A 26135-nucleotide genomic window follows, 5' to 3' on the forward strand; every position below is an offset into this window, starting at 1 on the left:
TATTAGTTGCATGCCAGTGACTCCCAATTCTTTAAAAATATTTTTATTGACTTTTAAAGAGAGAAGAAGGGAGAGGGAGAGAGAGAAACATCGATGAGAGAGTAACATCATCGATTGGTTGCCTCCTGCATGCCCCTCACTGAGGATTGAGCCCTCAACCCTGGGCATGTGCCCTGACTGGGAATCGAACTGGCCACCTCTCAGTACACTGGACGACACTCAACCAACTGAGCCACACCGGCGAGGGCTGTGACTCCCAATTTTAAAATACAGAACTCTTTTCTGAATTCCAGACTCTCATATCCAACTCTGTTCAATACTTGGGTACCTTATGTATTTATCTATGTTTAAATAAACTCTTCTATAGTGCTTACTGTGTGCCAGGCACTGTTTTAAAATCTTTACAGTCAGCTCATTTGCTCCTCAAGAAAGGTAATATTATTCTTAGTTACAGATGAGGAGTCCGAGGCTAAAAGATTTATGTTAACTTGCGTGTGCTCCCCAGCTGGTAAGGAGCCGAGCCTGGGTTCACACTCAGGTAGATGGCCCCATAGTTTATGCTCTTAAGCACTTTGCTATGCTGCTTCTCAAATAGACCCTTAAACTCAGTTTGTACAGGGCCTGTTGTCTGATTTTCATCCCTGAATTTGTTTACTAGGGCTGGTGTAACAAAGTGCTACAAACTGGGTGGCTTAGACAACAGAAATGTATTGTCTCAGTTTTGTTTAGAAGAACAAAATCAAGGCGTGGGCAGTGTTGGTTCCTTCTTGGGGTGATGAGGAACTATCTGTTCCATGCCTCTCTTAGCTTCTGGTAGCCTCAGGCTTTGCTTGACTTGTACATTGTGTTCTCTCGGTGTCTTTACATGGTCCTCCCTCTCCTCTTGCCTCTGGGGCTAGACTTCCCCCTTTTCAAAGGGTATCAGTCATTTTGGATTAGGGCTCCCCCTAATGACCTCATTTTAACTTGGTTACCTCTGTAAAGACTCTATTTCCAAATACAGTCACATTTGGAGGTAGTGGGGGTTAGGACTTTAACATATGTTTTTCTAGGGGACACTAAATGTACCCCATAACAATCCCAAACCTGGCCTACCATGTTTTCCTAGCTCAGTGAATACCTTAATCATTTGTTCAAGCCAGAAACCTAGGAGCCATCCTGACACTTCACCCCCATGTTCAATGCCAAATCCCATTGTGGCTCCTAAATCACTCCTAATGTCTTTACTGCTCTCCAGCTCCATCAGTGACCATCAGAGGGTAACTCCCATTTAAACCATTTATTTTCAGATTTAAATAGGAAAACAATTTTTCTATTTATGTCGTGGGATACACTATTTACACACATATATTTATAGATGTAGAAATGTCCTGAACTCCATGCTTGTGCACACAGACACTATGTTAGTCAACACATACCTCATACATGCTCACACATATAGAAGTCAATGTCATTCACTTAAATGGTTGCCTTTGATTTGGAAACCCCTGTCTTGATTTTAGTAGCACAAAAGATGCTCAGCCATCTGCTGGTAATTTGTAGCTGAAACCACCCTTTTGTGTAGACAAGTTGGCTGTCCCATGGTGTTGATGAAACCAGATATAGTTGGACTTAGATCATCGGTCATCTTGCTTTGGGAACTGCCGGGTCAGTGGGTCATGGGAGAGAGAGGGTGGATGGTGCAGCAGAGATCCTCAAAGCAGCAACAGAAAATGGTGTAGGGACAGGGTCTTCATAGAAGGCTGAGGAATCTCACTATAACCTCACCTGCCCCAGGCCAGCCTGGGCAGAAAGTGGACCAGTGAAGGAAGGCTGGGCGGCCTGGGTCCGAAGTTGAGCTTCTGCTCTTTATAAAGGAGAAAGAGCCAAGTGGAGATGTAATTTCAGCAGAGATCAAAAAAGAGGGCAGAGAAAGGAGTGTTTCGAGAAGAAGGGCAATTGGCCACTTTATTTCCTATTAAACACAGAGGAACAATTGTGAAGGTCAACCTCCACTTATATATATGTAAAAGCTTATTAAACAGGTAATAATTATTTATTAACATTTCTTTTAAAAGTTAGACATTTTAAAGTCGTTTTCTTCTTCTTAACAAAACACAGAATGCCCCTCCCCTCCAAAAATGCTGCACTGAATTAATATGCTGTAAATTCCCAGCACACGGACCTACAGGCCCTGTGTTGCTTTCCTGAACAAGTGAACGGAATTGTCCTTTAAAAAATACAGTTGGTAAGTCGAAAACAATGAAAACAAAAATATATCCAATGCGGGGGGAGAGATCCTAAAGACTGAACTTTATCTTCTACCTAATAACTTCCCTGCCAGTTCATTGGGGTGGGCATTACCACCTGGTGCTGCAGTCATTCTGAACAGCACAAGCAGTCATCAGGACTCAGAACATTAACTGTCTTTACGAAGACAGTTGCAGAGTGTTTGTCATTTGTTTGCTTTTATAGCTGGAGATCTAGATTACAGTTTTCAAGGGCTCTAATGCAAAATGAGGGTCTCAAATGAAAATTAACTCCAAGATCCTTTCTTATCCTAAAATTAAGACTATTGCTCATAAAAATTATTGCTATTGTTTTATAGCAATATTTTCTGGTCCTCCCTGCCCCAAATTTATTTCATTTTTCTTTAAAGACAAAAAAAGGAGTGTGTTCCTGAGGGGATTTGTGGTTGTTCACTCAGACAGAGCCAGTCATCAGCATAAAGTTAAACTGGACTATGTGGCAGAGAGCTAACTGGCAATTATTTGGCTTTTACTCCCAAACTTGAAATTGAAATGAGAAATAGTTCCTTTTGGAATCTTTTTAGCCCTGGCCAGTTTCGCTCAATGATTAGAGAACAGCGGCCCTCGGACTGAAGGGTCCCGGGTTCAATTCCAGCCAAGGGCACGTACCTCAGTCGCAGGCTCGATCCCTGGCCCCGGGGCACGTGTGGGAGGCAGCCAGTCAATGTGTCTCTCCCACATCCATGTTTCTCTCTCGCTCCCCTCCACTCTCTCTGAAAAGGAATAGAAAAAATATCCTCGAGCGAGGATTTAATAAGTAAATAAATAAAAATACTTTTTAACAGGTAATGAAAACAACATAACTCCACTGAAGGCCGCTGGCATACTTTTATCATAAAGTCAGACAACGAGATCACTACTTGTAGATTTTGCCAGAGCTTGACCACTCTTAACCTCACTCAACTTTTACCACTTCTCACATGTCCCCTTCTCAACCTACAACTCCCAAATTCCATTCTTCTTCAGAGAGTTTCTACCCACCCTTCTATTTGCAAAGGAATGGAGGAATGGTGTTTGGCAGTGTTATAGAAATTCTGGATAGGTCTCCAGTGAGTCTTGAGACTCTGAATATACACACTGAAGACACGTGAGAAATCTTAGTTCCTTCAAGTAGCTGATTATGCAAAAAGAAGTTTCAGACTTTAGTCTGAAGTAGCAGAGCCTAGTTTCCTGTTTAGCATTCAGCTCATTTAACACGTATTTGAACATTGTGTCCACATGTTCATGGAACTTACATCCTAATTGGGAGAGACATTAAGTTGGTAGAAACATAAGTTGATATGTCAGATGATGATACACACTACAAAGAAAAACAAGGCAGCATAAGAGGAGTGTTATGGGTTAAACTGTGTACCTCAAAAGATGTTGGAAGTCTCAGTACCCGTGACTGTCACCTTATTTGAGAAAATAGGATCTTTGAAGATGACCAAGTCAAGATGAGGTCATTAGGGTGGGTCCTAATCCAATATGACTGGCGTCTTTATGAAAAGAAAAAAAAAGATGAAATTTGGACACAGAGACAAACACACACACACGGGGACAAGGCCATAGGAAAATAAAGGCAGAGGTCTGGGTGATGCTTCTACAAGCCAAGGAACACCAAAGATGACCAGGAAACTAACCAGAAGCTGGTGAGAGGCGTGGAACAGACTCTCCCTCACAGCCTTGAGAACAAGCCAACTCTGCCAGCACCTTGACCTCAGACTTCTAGCCTCTAGAACTGTGAGACAATACATTTCTGTTGTGTAAGCCACCCAGAAGTCTTTCATCTATTTTGAATTTATTCTTGTATATGGTATTAAAAAGTGATCCAGTTTCTTTCTTTCTCTCTCTTTTTTGTTTTGCACGTCTCTCTAGTTTCCCAACACCATTTATTGGAGATTGTCTTTATCCCATAGTAAATTCTTGCCTCTCCTGTCATAGATTGATTGACCATGTAGACGTGGGTTCTCTATTCTGTTCCATTATCTATGTGTCTGTTGTTGTGCCACTACTATGCCTTTTTGATTACTGTGGCCTTGTAGTCTAGTTTGATATCAGGTAGCGTGATACCTCCAGCTCTGTTCTTCTTTTTCAAGATTGCTGTGGCTATTTGAGGTCTTTTGTGGTTCCATATAAATTTTAGGATTATTTGTTCTAGTTCTGTGAAAATACCATTGGTATTTTGATAGGGATTGCATTGAATCTGGAGATTGCTTTGGGTAGTATGGACATTTTAATAATGTTAATTCTTCCTATCCATGAGCACGGTATATCTTTCCATTTACTTGTATATTCTTCAGTTTCTTTCTCTCTCTTTCTTTTTAATCCTCACCTGAGGATATGTTTATTGATTTTCGAGGGTGAGGAAGAGAGAGAGAGAGAGAGAGACATAGATATGTGAGAGACACACTGATCGGTTGCCTCTCATACACACCCTGACCAAGGATTGAACTTGATCTGCACCCTAGGTATGTACCCTGACTGGGAATTGAACCTGCAACCTTTTGGTGTAAGGGACAATACTCCAACCAACTGAGCCACCCAGCCAGGGCCAGTTTCTTTCCTCAATGTCTTACAGTTTTCTGAGTATAGGTCTTTTACCTCCTTCAGTGAATTCTTAATGCCCAGAGATGAGGAAAGAAGATGGTTATTGGACCCGGGAGACAGCGAGAGACAGAGAGGTAGAGAGTCAAACAGAGTCATGTCGAGGTGCATGATTGTGTGCAAGTCTATGGAACACTTAGTAGTGACATCCCAGAATGGTTCATGGTCTGTTTTTAGTAGGTGGGTGGGAACCTATGAAGAAAAAAATACACTAAAGAAATGATAGCTTCAGCCTTGAAAAATTGGCAATATAAGACCACAGTGGAAGCCAAAGAGACACAGATAAAACTGAAATTGCACTAACGTAGAGACCGCTTTGCCTCTTCTTGTTTCTCATAGAATTGTACGGTCAGCACCCTCTTAACAAATGAAGCCCTGCCGCTTCATAGCTATTTGACCCTGGCCAAGTTCATTACGGTTTCCAGTGCCTAGTCCATATAAGCACACAGTATTCAATGCTCCAAGAAATCAACAGATAACTTTTCGGTCTAAAAATGTCTAATTGTGTGTATTTTTAAAAAATTAGTAGCCCTGGCCAGTGTGGCTCAGTTGGCTGGAGCGTCAGCCACACCAGAAGGTTGTAGGTTCAATTCCCGGTCAGGGCATATACCCAGGTTGCGGGTTTGATCCCCAGGAGGGGTGCGTGCAGGAGGCGCAACCGATCGACATTTCTCTCTCGCATCAATGTTTCTCTCCCTCTCTCTCTAAAATCTCCAAAAAAAAAAAAAAAAGTTAAAAAAACAGTAATTGAGGATAAGTACACTTGAAAAGCATGATGCATTCAAGGTCCTCTTACTCGTAATTGACAACAAGTTCTCTAAAATCAGGTAACTCTAAGGCCTGACTACGAGAAGAGTGGTGGAAGCCTCTTACAAGGGTAACTACTCCTTTCAAGCTTAAGTTTCTTCCCATTCTGCTGGGCCTGGTTTGCTCTTCCAATCAGGAAGATTGAAAACCTACGTCGAGTCTTGCTGCCAATTAGGAGGTGCCCCTTCTGGGCTCCTGCAACCTTGCGAGCTCCTGCCTCTCCGCGCAGAGAAAGGCTCTCCCTCCTCAGACACAGCTCCAAACCTGCCACACCAGCCTCACTTGTTCCCCTGGCAGGGCACATCTGCGCAGCGCTTACCCTACACAACCAGGTGTCCTGTTTGTGGTGCCAAAAAACATAGCTTTCAGAACAATACACCGAACACTTTCCAACATGGGGCACTCGGCCAGGCACTGAAAAGAGGAGTCATGCACAGTCTACCTTTGGAGTCTGGAAAGAGGGCCATGCAAACAGATTATCACAGTAAGACCTAGCAAAGGGATCAAAGAGAAACACACAAATTGCTCTAAGATCACAAGTGAAGGAGCTATTCATTCCTCTTGGATGGGGCAGTGGTCAAGGAAAATTCAGAAGGGAGGAGGCATCTGAATTGGGGTTCACAGAGCTAAAAAGTAATGAGGTGGGAAAAGGGCATTAGGACTTTTGTTGACAGGGACAAGCTCAGGAGTCTCTCCCCATCCCCCCGATCCTAGGAAAGCCTTGGATCGAAGCTTCACCATTGGGTCCGTCCCACCATTTTGACTGGAGTTGTCTTTTTATGTCCCTTTTTGCTTTTGAAGTCACCCAGACAAGCTCGGCAGTGGGGTTTGTGTAAACAGTGTAATCAACAGTGTTCACTTGCCAGGACTGGCCCCCTGCGTAGCTCTCCTGGGAGTCTGTGGAGGCAGTAGGTGGCCGGGCAAAGGCCAGGGATTTGGGAGTGCGTCCAAATGGTTTCCTTGAAGATACAGCACACAGGACATTCCAGGACGTGAGAGCAGCTTAATCCTACAGTATTTTGTTTGCCTGGTGAAAATACCCTTAGTGACAAACATGTTTAATTTGTTGTAGGTGTGACTTTGGATTATGCAATAGAATTGTGACTCAGAATGTAATTTTTGAAAGACCTCGACTGCTCATTTCCCTGGAAGGATCAGTTAGCTTTGCCCAGAAAAGCTGTTCCAAGACCACAGAGTACATTCCTAACTCAAGTGAACCTTTTCCCTCATTGGCATGTGCTACTGGCTGCCAAGAGCAGAAGGGAGCATGTGTATAGCATAGCTCCACGCAAGCCACCGTAACTCTCAGAAAAACAACTCAGTGTGTGTCCTGTTGGCAGGGAATCAGAGAGGGAGGACTGTCAATACTCAGGCTTCAGACTTGGGGGGGGGTGGAGGGTGGCGAGGTGATGACTTTTATTTCTTCCCCTCTGGCAGGGACTGTGCCCTTGCTGTGACATTCTGGAATGACAGTGTCCTCCGAAGCTGTTTATGGCGTTTGAGGACTAGAAGCTTCACTGAGCACTGTTCTGCACACTACCAACAACAACAAACCTGCTGACTATTTTTACTGATTAGTTCCAAACTAGCTTCTCTAGGCCACAGACTCCTAAACCAGGTTCTCCTCTGATGACCCCTATGTTGAAATCAAAGGTAGTGGCGAGTTATGCAGCACCAGCCCTCAGAAACTGCCTGAGGGCCTTCATTGCAACAATCTGATAACCACAGAAAGCACTGAGGAGCTACCTCCCTGCCCTTGTTTGTGATCTACCAGTGCCTGGAACACCCCTTCTAAGCTCCCAGGGACTGGGGAATGGAAAACCCTGGCCCACGTCAGTACCCAGGAAGAAGTCAACAGAGAGAGCGTGAGGCAAACCCAGGAACACTTTGTAAACATGAAAAGAACATTCCTACAAAGTAGGCAGGCACATTAAGACATGTCAGGTCAAAGAATAAAGACCAAGGGCAGCCAAAGGGAGTCGAGGGATGTGTAAGCCTGTATTTAAGGATGCTGCCAAAGGGGGATTACATGTCAATCCTCGGGAAAGTATCATACACCGAAATATCCTCATTCCACCATAAAGGCTTCATATTCCTAGCATCTGGTTTTTGTTTTTTTAAAAAATATGTTTTTATTGATTTCAGAGAGAAGAAGGGAGATGGAGAGAGAGAGATAGAAACATCAATGAAGAGAGAGTCATTGATCAGCTGCCTCCTGCATGCCCCCTACTGAGGATCGAGCCCAAAACCTGGGCATGTGCCCTGAGTGGGAATCGAACCGTGACCTCCTGGTTCATAGGGCGATGCTCAACCACTGAGCCACGCCAGCTGGGCCATCTGGTTCTTGTTTTTTGTCAGTGATTTCCCAAAATGCATTCTCCTTATTTTTGATAATAATAGGACCCCTGATCTAAGTGGGCACATGGCTGCCTGGAATAAAGACTATTTCCCAACTTCCCTTATAGAAGAGTAAGTTTTTACCAATGGGATATGAGCCAACACATTATATATAAATTCTGGATTGTACACTTAAAGCAGCAGGCTCTTAAGCCAAGGAAGCTGTGGATAGAATTAAGGGGGTGTGCCCTAGCCAGCTTGGGTCAGTGGTTAGAGCATTGGCCTACAGACTGAAGGGTCCCAGGTTCAATTCTGGCTAACTGCTAACTAAAATTCAGCATTCACTTCAACTATGAATGTAGTCAACAAAGCATAAAGTATTAGCAGTAACTGTGATCTCGTCACTAAATGAAATCACAGGCATTTTCATATCACCTAATAGTTTTACAGGTATCTAATATATTGTTTATGGCCATCATCACTATGAAATATGAAGTTAGACTTACTGCTAGATCTTATTATTTAATGTATTGCTATATGCCATGGCTCAAAAATGGTTAAGGACTCCTTCCTGTCTTAAAGAGAAGGGCATCTTGCCCCTTACCCTTTTTTCACTCTTGCTGCTGCCTGGCATATGGAACTAGTAGTAGGTCATCTTGAACAGGCAGGTGAGGAAGAGGCAGTGATGACTCCAAAGTGTTTCCCCTGGTTGTGAGAAGGGGGACTCTGCCCAGATAAATAAAGTTATTAAGAAGAAGAGTTTTAGTTTGATTTGGTTTCTAGATATGTGGACTTTGAAGTAATGGCAAGATGTCCAGATGGAAAAGTCCAGCTGGGCAGGAGATCAGAATTGGAGATGAAGATGAGTGATTTTTTTTTTTTAAAGGAACAGGTTTAAACGGGTATGAAAACACTAGTGTGTGTCTGCCAGAGCTAAAGAACAGAAGCCCAGAGGGAAAAGAGAACACCGTGCAGGAAGGATTGAGGGCCTGCAGAGGCTGGAGAGAGGCAGTCTCAGGGAGCAAAACCAAAGCAGGATGAATTGGCTGGAGTTCTCAGGCCCAGACAACAGAGTACTCTCCTTTGGGTTTCAGGAGAAACATTAAGCTGGAGTCACAACTGCAAATGGCCAGAGTTGAGGCTGAAAGGTAAATCGAGGTCATATCATGGAGGGGCTTCATCCATTGCACAGTAAAGATCATCAGACAGGGAAAGGTCATGATCAGATGTACATTTTAGAAAGAACCAGTCTGGCTGCAGCATGAACAGTTTAGGCAAATCTGGAGGCAAGAGGTGTCAATGGGATCCAGGAGGCTTTAAGGCAGCTGCTGGCCAGCACCGGGTCAGGTCCAGCAACAAGACCCAACTCTAATATTTGAGGGGCCTGAGGATAAGAGTACCAAAGGAGGCTCACATGCTGTGTAAATAAGTATTTAAGGTATGCCCTAGCCTGTAGCTCAGTGGTTAGAGCATGGGCCTGCAGACTGAAGGCTCTGGGTTCGATTCTGCCCAAGGTCCCCTTAAGTGTGGGAGGCAACCACATGCGCCTCATCGATGTTTCTCTCTCTCTCTCTCTCCCCCTTCCACTCTCTCTGAAAAGCAATGGGAAAGATACCTCGCGTGGGTATTAAAAAATAAATAAATAAAATTAAATAAATAAAAATAAAAGTTATAAATAAAGCTATTAAACTGTAAAAATATCCTCTCTTCGCCCATCTGAATAAAGTATAAATACCTGAAAGGGAGGAGGGAGGGTGGCGGGACCGGATGCATTTACGCGGAGCTCTCCCGCAACCGAACATGCAGACACCCACAGCGACCCCTGGCGGTTCCCCGAGCCACGTCCCAGGGCCGCCTTCCCGCCGCGGAGAAGCGCGCGGGGGGCCCGGCGGGGGAGTGGGCGTGGCCTAGCCTGGCCAGGGGCGTGGCCCGGCCTGGCGGCGGGCGGACGGCGCGGGGTCGAAGGTCACGTGACGTCGCTGTCATGGCGGCCTGCACGCTGGGCTCCGCCTGGGGCCCGCTGCGGCTCGGCGCCCCGGGCCTGTGGGCGCGCGCGCGGCGGCCCCCGGGGCCCGCGGGGTCCGGGCGGAGCGTGGCCGCAGCCAGCGGCCCGGGCGCCTCGGGCACTGACCGCTACTGTCTGGAGCTGCTGCGGTGAGCGCGCCCCGGCGGAAGGTCGGGGGGCGGCCGAGGGGCGCGGGGGGCGGCGAGCGGACGCGCTCCTGGCCTGTGGCCCCGGGGCTCCGCGGGAGGGCGCGTGGGGTGAGGCAGCGGGGCTTTTACACGGGTCGCGAAACTAGAAAGTATTATGCTAAGTGAAATAAGCCAGTCAGAGAAAGAGAAATACCACGTGATCTCACTTATATGTGGACTCTAATAAACAAAATAAACTGATGAACAAAATGGATCCAGAGACATTGAAGCAGGAACAGACTGAGGGATCTCAGAGGGAAGGCGGGGAGGGAGAGATTAATCAAAGAACTTGTATGTTTGTAAGCATAACCCATGGACACAGACATTGCTATGGGGAAAGCCTAGGGGTGGGATGGATGAGGGGATAAAAAGGGGACATCTGTAATGTTTTCAACAATAAAGAAACTTAAATAATTAATTTTTTTAAAAGTAACTCTTTTTTTTGCCTATTTGTTATAGGAAACGAGATTATGAAGGCTATTTATGCTCCCTGCTGCTTCCTACAGAATCCAGAAGCTCTGCTTTCGCACTGAGAGCGTTCAATGTGGAACTGGCTCAGGCTGGTATTAAAATTCCTTAAAAATTATTTGCAGAAACAGTGATATACTGTGTTTAATGCTGAACAATAAAGAAATAACAATTGTAATTTACATGTCAGATGTGTTTAAGGACTCTGTTGGTGATTTTTTTTTTCTATTCAAGCTTAATTCAATTTCAAAAATAAAACTAGCTAATGAACTTACTGTTTCTGGAAATACCATTTGGAATTTTTTTCTTTTTCTAAGGATATTATAAAACTATGCAGTTAACATCACACATTTGTCTGTTAATTGGATAGGTTAATCTGAGTATTACTGTTAAACTTCTCCAACATTTGCATATAGCAGTTTTTTAAAAATAATTTTTAATTTTTTAAATTATAGTTGGCATACAATATTATATTAATTTCAGGTGTACAACATAGTGATGAGACATTTATATAACTTACAAAATGATCACCTCGATAAATCTAGTACCCATCTGACACCATACAGAGTTATTGCAATATTACTGACTGTATTCCCTAAGCAGTGGGAGGAGTTGACCCTCAGGCTGATTGGTTGTGAAGACAGATCTTGACTACTGGGGAGGAACTGTGGTGCAGGGGCTGACCCTAAGGAGTACAGTTTGCTTTAGCAGGGCTCTGGTGCCTGCCAAGTCTGCTCTTTGAATGTGTCATTTGTGGAGGTTGTTGGGTGGTGCTCTGATGTGGCCTAAAGTTGGCCACTGCAATGTGCTCATTCTGGGGCCTCTTGGGAGGTTCAGGCTAAGGTCAGCCACTGCCTGTGCCCTGGCTGGGGCCACTTGTGATCTGCAGATAGTTGCCACTTGTGTTGGGCATTGAGGTGCCTGGGGGAGGCTAAGCTGCAAACTGAGGCCGGCTGCCACTATTGCTGGGCTAGGGGCTGCTCAACAAGAGGTATGGGGTGTGCTGAGGCCAGATGCTGCTTGTTTGGGGTTTGTGAACCCTTGAGAGATTTTAAGACGGTCTGCAGCACAAGCCAAAACGGCCATTTGAATGGAAAAGCCACTGGAAGCTGCCTGAGTGGGCTGAAAAGTTCGCCAGGTCTCAGGGAATCACCAGGACAGGGCAAATAGTGTTAGATTGATGGAGACTCAGATATTGTGCCTGCAGTCGTTGGGCTCAGCAAAGAAACAATCACTTCTGCCAGCACTTCAGTGTGGGAGAAAGCTGCCCTTCTAGCCCTCATCCTAAAGCCAGACAGTTCAGTTCCTCCCCATATGCCTCTGGTGCTTTTCCAACTTTGTCCCAGAGCTGGAGCTCAGCGATAGTATGTGGGTTAAAAGGAGTGCTTAGAACTCCAGCCACCCTTCATCTCACTCAGCTACAATCCCTGCTGGGTTTTACAGCCAGAAGTTATGGGGACTTTTCCAGTATTGTAAAACACCCAATAATGTCCTTTATGGCATTTTTCAATAGTCAAGACATGGAAACAATCTAAGTATCCATTGGTGGAAAAATGGATAAAGAAAAAAAATTCTATGTGATACACATGCACACACACACACACATACACATACTCTGGAATATTATTCAGCCATAAAAAAAGGAAATCCTGCCATTTACAACAACATGGATCACCCTTGAGGGCATTATGCTAAGTCAAATAAGTTAGACAGAGAAAGTCAAATACTGTACGATCTCACTTATATATGGAATCTAAGACAAAACAGAACAAAGTCTCCAAACTCATAGATACAGAGACCAGGTTGGTGGTTCTAAGCGGCCAGGATGGGACATGGGTGAAATGTGCTCAAATGGTACAAACTTTGTTATGAATGAGTAAGTCCTGGGGATGTACAGCATGGTGACTATAGTTAATAATACTGTACTGTATACTTGAAAGTTATTAAGAGAGTAGATCTTAAAAGTTCTCATCACAAGAAAAGAAAGTTTGTAACTATATGTGATATGGATGTTAACTACACTTATTGTGGTGATTATTTCACAATATATACATATATCAAATCATGAATACCTGAAGCTAAGGTACTGTTAAATATTCACCCCCTAGATTTAGCATGCATTGGTGCTTCTGCCTGAAGCTGACAAGGCGATTCTTAATTAGTAGTGAGTGAAGGAGACTGTCTAATAATCTTTTTAAATACTTAGTGAATGAATGAGTTTATTTAAAATGGACATACAGTACTACTTACTTTTTGTGGTGTACAGTTCTATAGGTTTTGAAAAATGCATAGAGTCATGTACTCACCACCATAGTCATGAGACAGAACAATTCCAGCAACCAAAAAATTCTCATGTGCCCCTTTGTAGTCAACCTCACCCCTCACCCATACTTTTTTGCATATCCTTCCGATTCCAGGTTATTTTTATGTACATCTCATTTTTAAGTACACTTTGCCATCTGTAAACATTTCAGCATGTATTTCTAAAAGATAACTCACTTAAAATAACCATAAAGCCATTATCATACATTAAAAATTTAGTAGTAATTTCTTAATGTCATTATACATCCGGTGTTCGGATTTTCCAGTTGTCCCTTTTCAAATCAGGATTAAAATAAGGTTCACATGTAAAGACTGGTTTATTGGCACTTAAATTACTTTAAACCAAACATTCCCATCCTTCTTGTCTTTTCTTAATTTGTTTTCTAGAGTCTCTCCTATATTCGAAAATATTTTTGAATAAGCACCAAGTAATTTGCAGCTTTGACTTAGGAAACTCATAATGACAACAGTTTAACTTCAACGAAAAATTTAAACAAATGTTTAGAATTAAACTTAGTTTTTGGCTGAATTATGTGATTATGCAGTCACAAATAATTGATTTTTGAGACTGTAAACAGTGTGTTTATTAAAGCTTTTAAATCCTATTTGTAGATTAAGGATTCAGTTTCTGAGAAAACAATTGGACTCATGCGAATGCAGTTTTGGAAAAAGACCGTAGATGACATATACAGTGACAATCCACCACATCAGCCTGTGGCCATCGAACTATGGAAGGTAAAAAAAATGGCTACTTTAATTTGTAAGAATTTTATTTGAGCACACTTTTTGATGCATACAATTTGGATAATATTCTTGGGCTCATGTAATGTTCAGATATATGTTCGTTTGGACCAAGGAATTTAAAGTTATCCACTAATAATTGGCACAGATCTTCAATGTATTTATTAAAGGAAAGAGGAGGGACCTACACTCTTTTTATTATAAATTATTTCCCACATGATTGGTTGCAGAATTTAAAGCAGCAGGTAATTTTCCTGTTCTACCTGTGACAGGAGATGCGCACTCAGTATTGTCCAAACACAAATCTAAAACCGCCTTTCTAGTTTCATAGACTTGCCTATTCGTTGGTGAATTTTAGGCATTAGAGAATAGAAACCTACGAGCAAGAGTATTATTTGTACAGCTACATGTATGTAGTAGTTAGTTTTACATTAAAGCAGCTACATGGAACCCTCATTCATAAACAGCTATGCACAGTTTAGAAATATGCTGAATATGCTGCTAAGTTATGAACAGAGGAAGGGAATTAGTTGCCTTTTGTCACTGATCTGTGTCCCCGCCGTAATATGATGAGCTCCAAAAGACAGTTTCTGTAACAGAAGCCACTCAGACCTGACAGTGGTACACCTCTTCTCAGGGCTGTGCACCAGCAGAGGCAGACCCCGTTTCTGGCCCCAGATTGACTTCACAGAGCCCCAGTAAGGATGGAAAGCCAGGCCCCTCCACCGGGGACTGAGAAGAAAAAGTGGATGGGAAGCTGTGAGTATTAGATTAGTTATTTACCTCTGTTCATCCCACTTCAATAACTTCAACCTAGGTGACTCAGTTTAGAGAAAATCTCTCTAAAACCCAGAAACACTCTCTGTTTATTATCTTACACACCAGCCTGACTGCAGTAGAGGTTTATGCTAAGACTTGCACTGCAAGTTCTGGCCTTTGTCAGGAAATAGCATCAAGATCCAAGAGTCTTTTAACACAAGTTCATCTTGCTTTGGACTTTCTTAAAAAAAACAGAAGAAATATTTGAGTTACAGAATGTTTATATGTGTGCCAGTTTGTTCAGTTTTATAATAGCTGCTTAAATTCTGATGATTAGTGTTGGCCAGCTTTTTGACATGACCGGTGCTGAAGGTTAATACGAATATTTGAAAGAAGCAGGTAGAGTTCAGAGTATTTGCCCTTGTTGGATGTTTTTTACCCCTCCTCATTCTCAGGCGCATGTGCTTATTTTACCACTGCCCAGTAAAACTTTCCATGGGTTCTGTGAAGAGTGTCAGGTTCTTTAGAAGATCAGTAGGGAAACAGTGACTGTGGTGTCCAGAGAGCATGTTCCTGCTGCATTCTTTCATGGGTGCTTTAGTGTACAAAATAGTGGAGTATCTATAATTCCTCAGACATTTCATATAGGTTTCCCCATTTCTCTGTTTATTAATTTTACAGTTTAAATTTATGTTTCTAGCCAAGATTTTTATTTTTTGATTTCTGTTTTCAAAGTTTTAATGCATTTATTCAGCTGGTTTTCAGCTTCTTACAAATCCTCATTTTTTACCTTGATCTCTGATTTCCGTCAGAATGAGACAGCTGTATTTTGTGGTCCTGGAATTGCAGCCGTTACAACTTCATCCTTGAGTTAATAGAAGCATGACTTCTCCATGGTTAAATGTTTGTTGAGTACTTATAAAAGTATTCAACAAGCATAAGCTCCAGGAACAGTGTTTAATGATATGGTTACAAAGACCAAACGTACCTTGCCCCACTCAGACATGTACAAAGTAAGACAAGAGCAGGACTCTGTAAGGACTGAGGAATCCCCGGCTGCTTCCTGGGGCTGGGGAGAGGCTTGTAGGGAGTTCTGCTGTGTAACAGGAGTGGTGCTGAGGGAACTTGGGAGCCAACTTTGTGTAGCCCTTTTACCTTCCTTGAGGTTTCTGCCAGGCAGGGTGGGCTCTGGTCTCCACCCTGTCACCCCTCCTCACATAAATGTGTGCTGATGAGCATGCTAGCTGGCCTTTACATTTATCGTCAATGGCATCTTAGAGTTTTAGTTGAAGTAGAGGATATTCCTAAGACTTTATGTTTTACTACTATTACTATTGTGAAAATACATCATACTTAGTGTTGATCTGGCAAGAAAACAATGTTTTTAAAACTTATAAAACTTTCAGAAAGATTTCAAAATTAAAAATAGTATAATAAAAACACCTCTAGGGTGGGGGTGGGGAGAGATTAACCAAAGAATTTCTGTGCATATATGCATAACTCATGGACACAGACAAGAGTGTGGTGAAGGCCTGGGGGCGGCCAGAGGGGTGGAGGGGATCAATGGGGGGGCAAAAGGGAGACATTATACTTTCAACAATAAAGATAAATTTAAAAAAACAAAACACCTCTATACCCTTTACCCAGACTAACCTATTGTTAACATATTATTCCATTTGTTAATCATTTGTACTGCTTACTCCTGTGGGTGCCTAGGCTTGTTCTCTCTCTTTCTCTCTCTCTCTCTCTCTCTCTCTCTCTCTCTCTCTCTCTGTATTTTCATACTCTTAATTTTTTTCTGAATCATTTTTGAGTGTAAGTTATATACATCATAGCCCTTTATCCCTAAATCCTGTAGTGAGTATTTCCTAAGAATAGGGATATTCTGTTATATAACCAGAACAGTTATTGACTTTAGCAAATTTAACTTTGATATAACACTTTTTATCTAATTTTCTATTTATATTCCAGTTTTGTCAGTTGACCCAGTAATGTCCACTGTAGTGTTTTTTACCCCCTCCAGTATAGGATCCAGTCGAGGGCCAGGTAGTATTTGTCATATCTCCTAGCCTACTTTAATCTGTAGCATTTCCATGGCCTTTCTTTGTCTTCTGTGGCATTGACATTTCTGAGGAGTATAGCCCTTCCAGTTTTGGGGTTTTTTTATAGAACATTTCCTACTTTGGGTTCATCTGATGTTTTCTCATGATCACATTCAGGTTGTGCATTCCTGGCCGTAATACTGCATAGACAGTGTCTTCTTCTTAGGTACCGTCCTGGAGGCACGTTCTGTGCATCTGCTCTCCATTGGCATTGTTAACTTTCACCATCCAGTTAGTGTGCTGCCTGGTTTTCCCACTGTATAATCATAACTCCCCTGGCAACTGTAAGACAGTGCAGATACCCTACTCCTCATTAATGTCCCCTGAAACTTAGCATTCACTAATGGTTCTTGCCTGATTCTGTGTTTACTGTTACGATTGCAAAATGCTCACTTTCCAGTTCTGATACTCTCCACATTTACCACTTGGCAGCAGACACGACCTCCCACTCTCCTAGATTTATTTATTTGTCCATTAATTATTGTTATGCACTCATGAATTCCTATTTTTCCCCAGTAGTGTATAGTTGATTACTATACTTAATTATTTTGGTGTTCATATAGTCCAAGATTTGGACAATGGGAGCCCTTTCAAACTGACTCCTGTGTCCTTATGACATGTCTCCCATAATTTTTTGAGTGCTTTTTATTTTCTGGCACAATAAAATATTATAGGGCCATATTAAATCTCCCTTGCTCCAACTCTAGAGATCACTCATTTCTCTAGAGCCCTGTTTCTTTGGGAGAAATGCTTTTAGACACTAAGATCTGGGCACCAGGTGTGCTCTTTCCTACTAGAGTGTCTTTACTTGCTAAAATAATACTGTGCCTTGCAGATTATTTTCTTTGGAGTTTTAGTTACTCTTTTCTTTTTGGATAGTGATTGTTTTCATTAATTAGAATCTTTATCCTATGGAAAGAAGTTTGTGTGTAATTAAGCATAGAAGTCAGGGTGCATCATATAACAGAAGCTTGGTATTTCATTCTTGTTTTGAATGTCGAGTCATTAAATTACTAATAATATAAGAAAAAAGACAGAGTAGTGGAAAAATGTGAGATATACTATCTTTACTTGGAAATGTTTTATAGGTACATTTCCTTTTCCCTGGCGTTTCTTTAACAGCTGTCCATCTGGTGATGAGTTATTACAAACGTTTCCTTACCTAGTTTATATTTGGTTTGTTTATTTTTATTTAGGTCTGCAGAAGTAATTTTTTGTACTTTATAAAAATGTATAATACTCTTGCTTTTTTTTAGGCTGTCAAAAGACATCATCTGACTAAAAGGTGGCTTATGAAAATCATTGATGAAAGAGTAAGTTGAAATTGCTCAAGTCTTAAGTTTTCCTTCGTTGTTAATCTTTAAACTAATTTTTCATCAAATTGAGTTGTCGTACACATACCTTTATGTACACCCAGTACTTGGGTCTCTGTCCAGATAGTAGTGGGAATGAGGAAAGCCTGGTGGTTCTAGTGAGTGGAATCCTGTACTGAGTTCTTAGAACTGAGTTCTGTTCCAGTTCTAGCCAAGCATGCAGGCTGCTCAGTGACTGGGGCTAACCCGTGTCATCTTCCTGACATTGCTGGCTCAGTGTCCTCCTTGGCCGGATATTTATAATGCACTGTTGTCATGAAAATGTAAGTTTACTTAACTCTATGTGGATAAAATCTATTAATAACTATAAGCTGTAGTAATAATAATATAAGCAAAATGAGACTATGGCTTCAATCTTAAGAAAAATTGCTTAGTTAACATATAAAGTTATTTAGCACTAAGAAAATCTATTTTTGAGATGTCTCCTGGTTTTATGACGTAAAGAAAATTGGAGAACTTCAGACAGATAACTTTTCTGTTTAATGGAAAATAACACTTGGCATTTGTAGGGAGGGCTATTTAAAAGTAAAGGACTGGGATCAATCTCCCCTCATTGATCTATAGATTCAATGCAATGCCTGTAAAAATTCCAACTGCCTTTTTTCAGAAATTGACAAGCTGCTCCTAAAATTCTAATGGAAATGCAAGGGACCCAGAATCACCAAAACAATCTTAGAACAAAGTTGGAGGGCTCATATTTCTTGAGCCCTCATAAAACTTAACTACAAAGTTACAGGAATCAAACTGTGTGGTATTGACATAGCATAGACATATAGATCAATAGAACAGAATTGAGAGTCCAACAATAAACCCATATATTTATAGTCAATTGATTTTTGACAAGGGTGTGAAGATAATTCAATGGGGAAAGAATAGCCCTTTCAATAAATGTTGCTGGGACAACTGGATAGCCACATGTAAAAGAATGAATTTGGACTCCTACCTCACACCATATACAAAAACTTCAAAAACCTAAACGTAAGACTTAAAATTGTAAAACACTTAGGAGAATGCATAGGCATGAATTTTTGTGACTTTAGGATGAGCAATGATTTCTCAGATATGATGACAAAAGCACAAATAATAAGAAATATATAATTGGACTTCATCAAAATTTAAAAATTTAAGAAAGTTAAAAGACAACCCATAGAATGGGAAAAAGTATTTGCCAGTTATATATTTGATAAGGGACTAGTACCTAGAATATGTAAAGAACTCTAAAGAATTCTATCTCCACCATTTATTAGCTGTGTGACCTTAGGAATATTACTTAATGTGTCTGTGACTCAGTTTTTTCATCTGCAAAATTTTAATCTTACTGTGTACTAAACAATATATACTTAATATTTTTATTCAGTTCTTTTGGGCAAAAAATTGTGTCTTTTCTTTATAAATTTTTATAATTCAGCCAACTTTATTTACCTTTTGTTTGACTATAGGAAAAAAATTTGGATGACAAAGCGTATCGTAATATCCAGGAACTGGAAAATTATGCCGAAAACACACAGAGTTCTCTTCTTTATTTAACACTAGAAATATTGGGTAAGGTTTTTTTTTCCCCCCTATTTCATACTTCTCTATTTTTGATAAAACGCCTTTTAAAAATGTTTTATTTTTATTTTTTTGAGCAAGAAGGGAAATATATGTCTTCTTTGGAGTGCGGACTAATTACAATACTTAGGCTCTAATATAAGTACTTTAGCTGCTTCATGGGAATGTTTTAGTTAATAATCTGGTAATTGCTGATGATTTTATTTTTTAAGTGTCTCCTACAAATTGGAAGGCTTGTAGCTTTACTCTTCCTTCCCTGTCAGTAGTACTTCCCACGTTAAAAAAATAGAAGAAATAAATCTGCATTTCTAAGTTTTTATGAAAATTTAAAAAAACCACAAAAAACACAAAGAACTAGTTTAGATAGTACTTTTCCTCCTCCCACTTTATTCTGAGTTGGGGAAGTCTTACTGCACTGAGGGAATTACTCCGGAAGAGGACAGTACCGTCCGCCTGAAGGAGGTAATATGTCTTTATGTCGCCCTGAAAGAGTAACACATCCCTATTGAATTTCCCAGGCCTGTTCTACCTGCTCATTCAGTGACATGTTTTCAACCCAGTGAAGGAGGGGAGCAAAGAGCAGAGTGTTTGCTAAGCATATACTTAAAATGAGGTTGGATGGAAATTGTACTGAGGAGGAGAAATGAAAGGCTTGTAATGTTTTTTCAGGATAGCTGGTTAAAATTCCAAATGTGTTCTTAGTGTGCTCTAGTCTGAGGGAAACACTTTTATTTGAAAGTTGAAATTCGGAAACCTGCTAGTGGTCAGCTTGTTTTGTGCTCAGTTTTACTCATAGATCCTGTTTTGGAGATATGAATGCATTAGGGTAAACTATGCATTAGGGTAGTTTTACATGTTTAGGTGATTTCTCTTTGCTACTTCTATTGACTTATGCATTTATAGAGAAAAGAGCAGCCCTACTGTTTAATTTCTAAAACCATAGGTATAAAGGATCTTCATGCAGATCATGCTGCAAGTCACATTGGAAAGGCACAAGGCATCGTCACTTGCTTGAGAGCAACGCCATATCATGGTAGCAGAAGGAGGGTGTTCCTCCCCCTGGATATTTGTATGCTGGTAAGGCCGTTGTTTATATGCTTTGTTAATTGACCTCAGGAATATGGGAAGGATGTTATCTCTTGGTTCTCTGCTTAGTCTATTCAAGTAACTGCTTTGAAATGAATGCATATTTCTTTTTGGCTCCATGGTTATCAAGTGAGAATTTTCACCAGTCAGGCATTTTAGGTCTCTGGTGGAGCTATGACTAAAGAAGTCTGGAGCATCTCACGTGGTGTAGCTTCAGGTTGACACCTTACTCCCTTCCAAGCAGTTACATAATTATTCCTAATGTTCAGCTTAGCCTGCTCTTTTTTATTTTATTTTTTTATTGATTTGAGAGAGAGAGAGAGAGAGAAAGGAAGGAAGGGAAAGGGAAAGGGAAAGGGAAGGAAAAATGATTATTTGTTCTGCTTATTTATGCACTTGGTTGATTCTTATACATGCCCTCACTAGGGGTCAAACCCGCAACCGTATCATGACGGGGCTCCAACCAACTGAGCTACTCGGCCAGGACCAGCCTGTTTGTTATTTTAAAGGAGAAAGTAATCCTTAAGAAAAGAATATTGTTTATGAGAACTTTTATTTTCTGTATGAGATTCGTTATTGTCTGTACTTTTAAACTTCTTACATGTTTGTTTTCTTGCTCGTGTATTTTTGTCCTACCTGCAATTGTTGTTAATAATTGTCTTGTTGCATGTTCTTCAGAGAGAGAGAGAGAGAATGTATGTGTGTCTTTATATACACATAGACACAAAGACACATTTTAAAAAACAAAATAAGCATTATATTGTGCACACTGTTCTCTCACCTGTTTTCTTGAGCTAAGTTAGTTTTAAATATGCTTTTTGATTGCTAATATAATGTGTTTTTCAACACAGCATGGTGTTTCACAAGAGGATTTTCTTCGGAGGAACCAAGATAAAAATGTAAGAGATGTGATATATGACATTGCCAGCCAGGCACACTTGCACCTAAAGCATGTAAGTAGCTTTTCCCCCCAAAAATCATTTAGGAAACTATCATTTCTAGGTGTGGCTATTCCTCGAGCATGGTTATATTCTTCCCTACCTGGCTTCTCTCTGATCATCCACTCTCCATTTCTCTGTCTCAGGAGCAGTGTGTCTTTCTGCTTTGCAAGGCCGATGCCTCTCCTGCCTTCCTAGGACCTTGCATCCTCAGCAGTCCCAGCTGGGGTTTTCAGTTGGCTTCTCTGATAACTTGTCTCTTATCTTCTGCTTTGTTCCTGCTGCTTTGCTTTATTTTCTTATTTTTCCCTCACAGTTAACCTTTTCTGAATAAGTGGTCTGCATTCATTGTTTCCTCAAGGCCCTCACCACCCTGACACTGGTCATCATGCTGTAATCTGGCCTCCATCCTGCCTACTCTAATAGTAATCACTAGTAAATTATCTCCTTTTGCCACATATAAAGAGTGTCTGATTTAAAGAGAGTAGATGTTTGTGTATGTACACACACACACACACACACACAGAGTGTCTGATTTAGAGAGGGTAGATGTTTGTGTATGTATAAACACACACACACTCAGAGGTAGAATCAACTAGACCTGATAACTGATTGGATTGTGGCAGGATCAGGAAGAAGAGAAGTTGAAGGCTGTACAGAGTTCAAGTAGAGATGGTGATGGTGCCACTCAGAGACTATAATTAAAAAGCAGTGGTACAGAAGGAGCTGATCTGTAGGCTTGAGACTAGCGGCTGGACGTCATTGAATATAAGGGGATTAGAAGACGTAGGGAGATGGGCTATTGAAGAGTGCAGAATTGTGACTTTGAAAGATCAGAACTGGAGAGAGATTTGGGAGTCATCCACATGGAAGGCTATGGTTCAAGCTGTAGGTTTGGATGGTGTTGTCCAAGGAGAATGTCCATTTGGATAAGGACCTAGGGTGGAACCTTGAGGCCCACCTCCATTCCTCAGATAGAAGGAGAAAGGGCCGTTTATTAGGAAGATGACAAAGGAAAGTGATGACACAAGTAGGAAAACAGAGTCAGTGTTAGAAACCTGGAGGGGAGCAAATTCCAAGTAGGGGCAGAAGTGAAACTGGGCATGCTGCAGGGAGATGAAGAGAAAGGGGAGGGTGAGTAATTCGTGGATGAGTTTGAAGAGAGCAATTTTAGGAGACTGGTAGAGCGGAGGGTAGGGGGTTAAGAGGTGAGTCAGGAAGTGGAGGCGGGATCTGACAATAGAAATGAAGATTGGAAACAGGAGTGGGTTTGGTGAGTTCAGGATGATGGGCATCGGCCTGAGTACATCAGGGCTTCACAGTCCAGAGCAGTAGGGAGGTGAATTAGGTGAGGTCAGTTGCGATGTGGAGGCCTCTGAATTCCAAGATGAATAGTTGAGACTTGATCCATTGGGAACATAAGTTAAAGAAAGCAAAAATAAAACAATGACTTAACAATTTGGCTGGCTGTGTGGAATGAATTAAAGGCTGTGTGGAATGAATTAAAGGCTGAAAGATCAGCTTGGAGGGTCTTATATTCATCTGAACAGGAGATGATGACCATCTAGGCTGGGAGGTGCTGGGACTTGTTAACTCAAGTGTTCCTCCATTTACCCTAACCATGGGACTAGAGGGTCAAAGTTACACGATGTTATAAGGCAGCCGGAAAATGCCAAAGCCAATTTGTGAGAAAGGATAGAAATCTTAATATAGTACTTTTTCCTGGGTCCTTTAGGCTTAAGAAATTAACCATAATCTGCAGGAGATGAGAGCTATTTTTTTTTGCGTTTGAGAGAGGCCCTACGTTTGTTGTTGCTTTGTGTTCACTTTCTGAGGGAGTGTTTATTTCCAGAAATATTTATATTTCAAGCTCGTTTCCCTTTGTCTTCCTTTTTAGGCTCGGTCCTTCCGCAAAAGTGTTCCCGTGAAAGCGTTTCCTGCTTTTCTTCAGACGGTAAGTAGATTAACAGAGAGGCCGTTTAATTGATGAAGCAGATGCGTAAGTCTCTATTGTGTGAGGCTCCCAATGCGGTTCTTTAGTTTGGAGGCGTTATGTTTGTTTCTCTCTCGCGCAGTGTGTTTTGTTGGTTGCATTCCGCTTTTGGTGGTAGCCATACCTGTTTTCCAGAGGCAGGTGAGTGCAGTTGGCAGTAGCACTGACTGCATCGTTTTGAATCGGCTTTGCCGGTTACCAGCTGTGGGAGTTTGAGGTCCTTAATCGCCATGGTTCTCAGTATATTCAGAGGTAAAATGGGAATCATGTGAGGCACTATCTTGTAGGGTTTTCAGGCTGCTTACAGCTATAAGAGTGTTACTTATTCTCATAACATTTTCACACAGGTTGTGCTGAAGAACTCTGGGGTTCTGTGCACATGGACTGAGAGCCATGTCTTTAAAATTGTGCAGTGCAAAACTAAGTGGCTTCTCTACTTAATAAGAAAGTTACTGAAATAAAATAATTTATAAATTAGTAAAAGTAAGTGAGAACTATAAAATAAAGAACACTGCCATTGTCAGTGTTTTCTAACCTTGCTCCCCCATCGCAGTGAAAGCTTTGTCAAGTTTCGTGTGATGGGGAACCATGGGTTACAGTTGTAGGGACCTGTGAGTGTTCTCCTTGAGTGCAAATCATTTTCTAGCAGAGCATGGAGACCTATTAAACTTTTTGACGATATAATTTTGAAACAAACAGCTTGAGCTCCTCCTTGTGACACAGTGCATTTTGTGGTGGTGGTCATTCCCCTTGACCGAAGCACCCCTTTTGTATTCTACAGTCTAGTAATGAAACCTGGCAAGCAATAATTTCTCTGATCTTTTACATTTTGACCAGAACGGTATAAATTATGATCAGAATTTACTTGATATTTCTAGTACTAACTCTATGATCCTGTTTTACTGGCCTAATAGAAACTTCTTAGAAGATGTCTTTATTTTCTCTCTCCCTTTTAAAATTCTCATTTAAATTCTTAATATGTAGAAGGCCATCTCAGGGAAACTAAAATAGCCTTGATACTTGTAATTTCTCTTTAGTTTCTGTTGAGGACTTAATTGTTCTGTGATCCAGTGCCCATTTTTCCATTTTCCAGGTTGCTCTGGAGGACTATCTAAAGAAAATTCAGCGAGTGAATTTCGATGTATTCCACCCATCTTTACAGCAGAAGAATACATTACTTCCATTATCTTTGTACATTCAGTCATGGAGAAGAAGATATTAAAAATAACTTCATGGCACTGATATTATTTTACTTTTATTACTTTTACAAAGTGTACTAGTTAGGGTCCCTGTTGACAAACAGCAGATACTGTTTACTTAAGGAAAAAATGAACTTGTTGGATGGGTGTGAGTAGCTTACAGAATTGATGAGAAATTACTGTAGGGCTAGGGTGCCAAAACACTGCTGAGATTCTGCCACAGGCACTGTCATTGTCACCACCAGCCCAGACAGTGTCTGCTCTACCATCCCTGTGAAGTCATAGCCTGGGGAGGGAGCATAGCCTTAGCGCTTAGGCTGCAAGCCATGCTTCACCGCCAGAGGGCAGAGAAGAAAGGTCTCCTCCCTTCCTCACCCTTGGAGAAGGGGGCAGGACTCAAGTAGTACTGGCTTTGCAGTTGGAGAGAGCCAGAGCTCAGGGTCCAGTACAGCTGTGAAATGAGTTTATTTAGGGGTTCCAAAGAGTGAAGTTAATACTTGAGGGGTGTCAGTCACTGTGTTGATGGTTTTTTTGGTGTTTTTTAAAAATATTTTTTAATTGATTTCAGAGAGAGAGAAACATGAAAGATGATAGAGTCATTGATCGGCTGCTTCCTGCACACCCCCTGCTGGGGATTGAGCCCACAACCCAGGCATGTGCCCTGACCAGGAATCAACCAAGATCTCCTGGATTCTAGGTTGATTCTCAACTGCTGAGCCATGCTGGCTGGGCTGTTGAGGGTATTTTATTCCTAACATTTCACCTTTACAACCCTGTGAAAATTTATCCGTGATGATAAAAAATAACTTCTTTAAGGTAAGACAGTTGGCTCTCAAGAGCCAGACCCCTAATTTGACTTTAGGTCTGGCTGATTTGAAAGCTTTTACTTTTTTGCTAACCCCACTGCTTCACTCTGTCATTCCACATTATCGTGATCATGAACTAAGTTGTATTCACAAAATGTATTAATGTAAACTATATGGACAGAATTATATTGAACATTCATTAAGGGATACTGCATTTTTTAAAACTTGTATACTAGTTGATCTTCCCTCTGATAAACTCTGGGCTATATACTTTCATCAATGTTCTCATTTGATCTTTAAAACTATATTAAAATATAAAGTGCGTACTAATTGCAAAAACAAAATTGTTTGCATTGCTGGTGATGGCAGATCTGGACTCTGAATGATCCTCTGACTCCCAAGACCAGGATTATGCCAGTTTCCTTTTCCTGTCTTTTCAGTGATCTGTCTCCTGCCCACTCACACCTCTGCTGTACTGTTCCACTCTCCCATCTTGCAAGCCACACAACCCCATTTTCCCTGTATGTCTCTGGCGTCCCGAGCCCAGGGGAGTGCCTGCTAACACGAGTGTGGAGTAGACCCTTTA

At 41.4% G+C, this 26135-nt stretch overlaps 1 protein-coding gene across 6 annotated transcripts in view; it reads left to right on the forward strand.

Annotated features, from left to right (window-relative positions):
* NDUFAF6 (NADH:ubiquinone oxidoreductase complex assembly factor 6) overlaps nt 1-25752 on the forward strand; it is a 76323-nt gene extending 50571 nt beyond the window's left edge. The window contains exons 1-10 of one of the 6 annotated variants that reach the window (XM_081117143.1): nt 10102-10172; nt 10671-10770; nt 13614-13736; nt 14380-14501; nt 17860-17916; nt 19416-19518; nt 20471-20604; nt 21465-21566; nt 23449-23505; nt 24638-25752. In XM_081117143.1, the coding sequence (XP_080973269.1) occupies nt 17896-17916; nt 19416-19518; nt 20471-20604; nt 21465-21566; nt 23449-23505; nt 24638-24766 (546 nt within the window). In that variant the 5' untranslated portion in view covers nt 10102-10172; nt 10671-10770; nt 13614-13736; nt 14380-14501; nt 17860-17895 and the 3' untranslated portion in view covers nt 24767-25752. Of the gene's footprint in view, nt 1-9981; nt 10173-10670; nt 10775-13613; nt 13737-14379; nt 14502-17859; nt 17917-19415; nt 19519-20470; nt 20605-21464; nt 21567-23448; nt 23506-24637 lie in introns of those variants that run through there. The other 5 variants (XM_081117144.1, XM_081117140.1, XM_081117141.1 and 2 more) reach the window with 5 other exon arrangements.
* The last annotated feature ends 383 nt before the right edge of the window (nt 25753-26135 follow it).

Source organism: Miniopterus schreibersii (assembly GCF_964146895.1).
Source record: "Miniopterus schreibersii genome assembly, chromosome: 17".
NCBI classification, from domain to species: domain Eukaryota; kingdom Metazoa; phylum Chordata; class Mammalia; order Chiroptera; family Miniopteridae; genus Miniopterus; species Miniopterus schreibersii.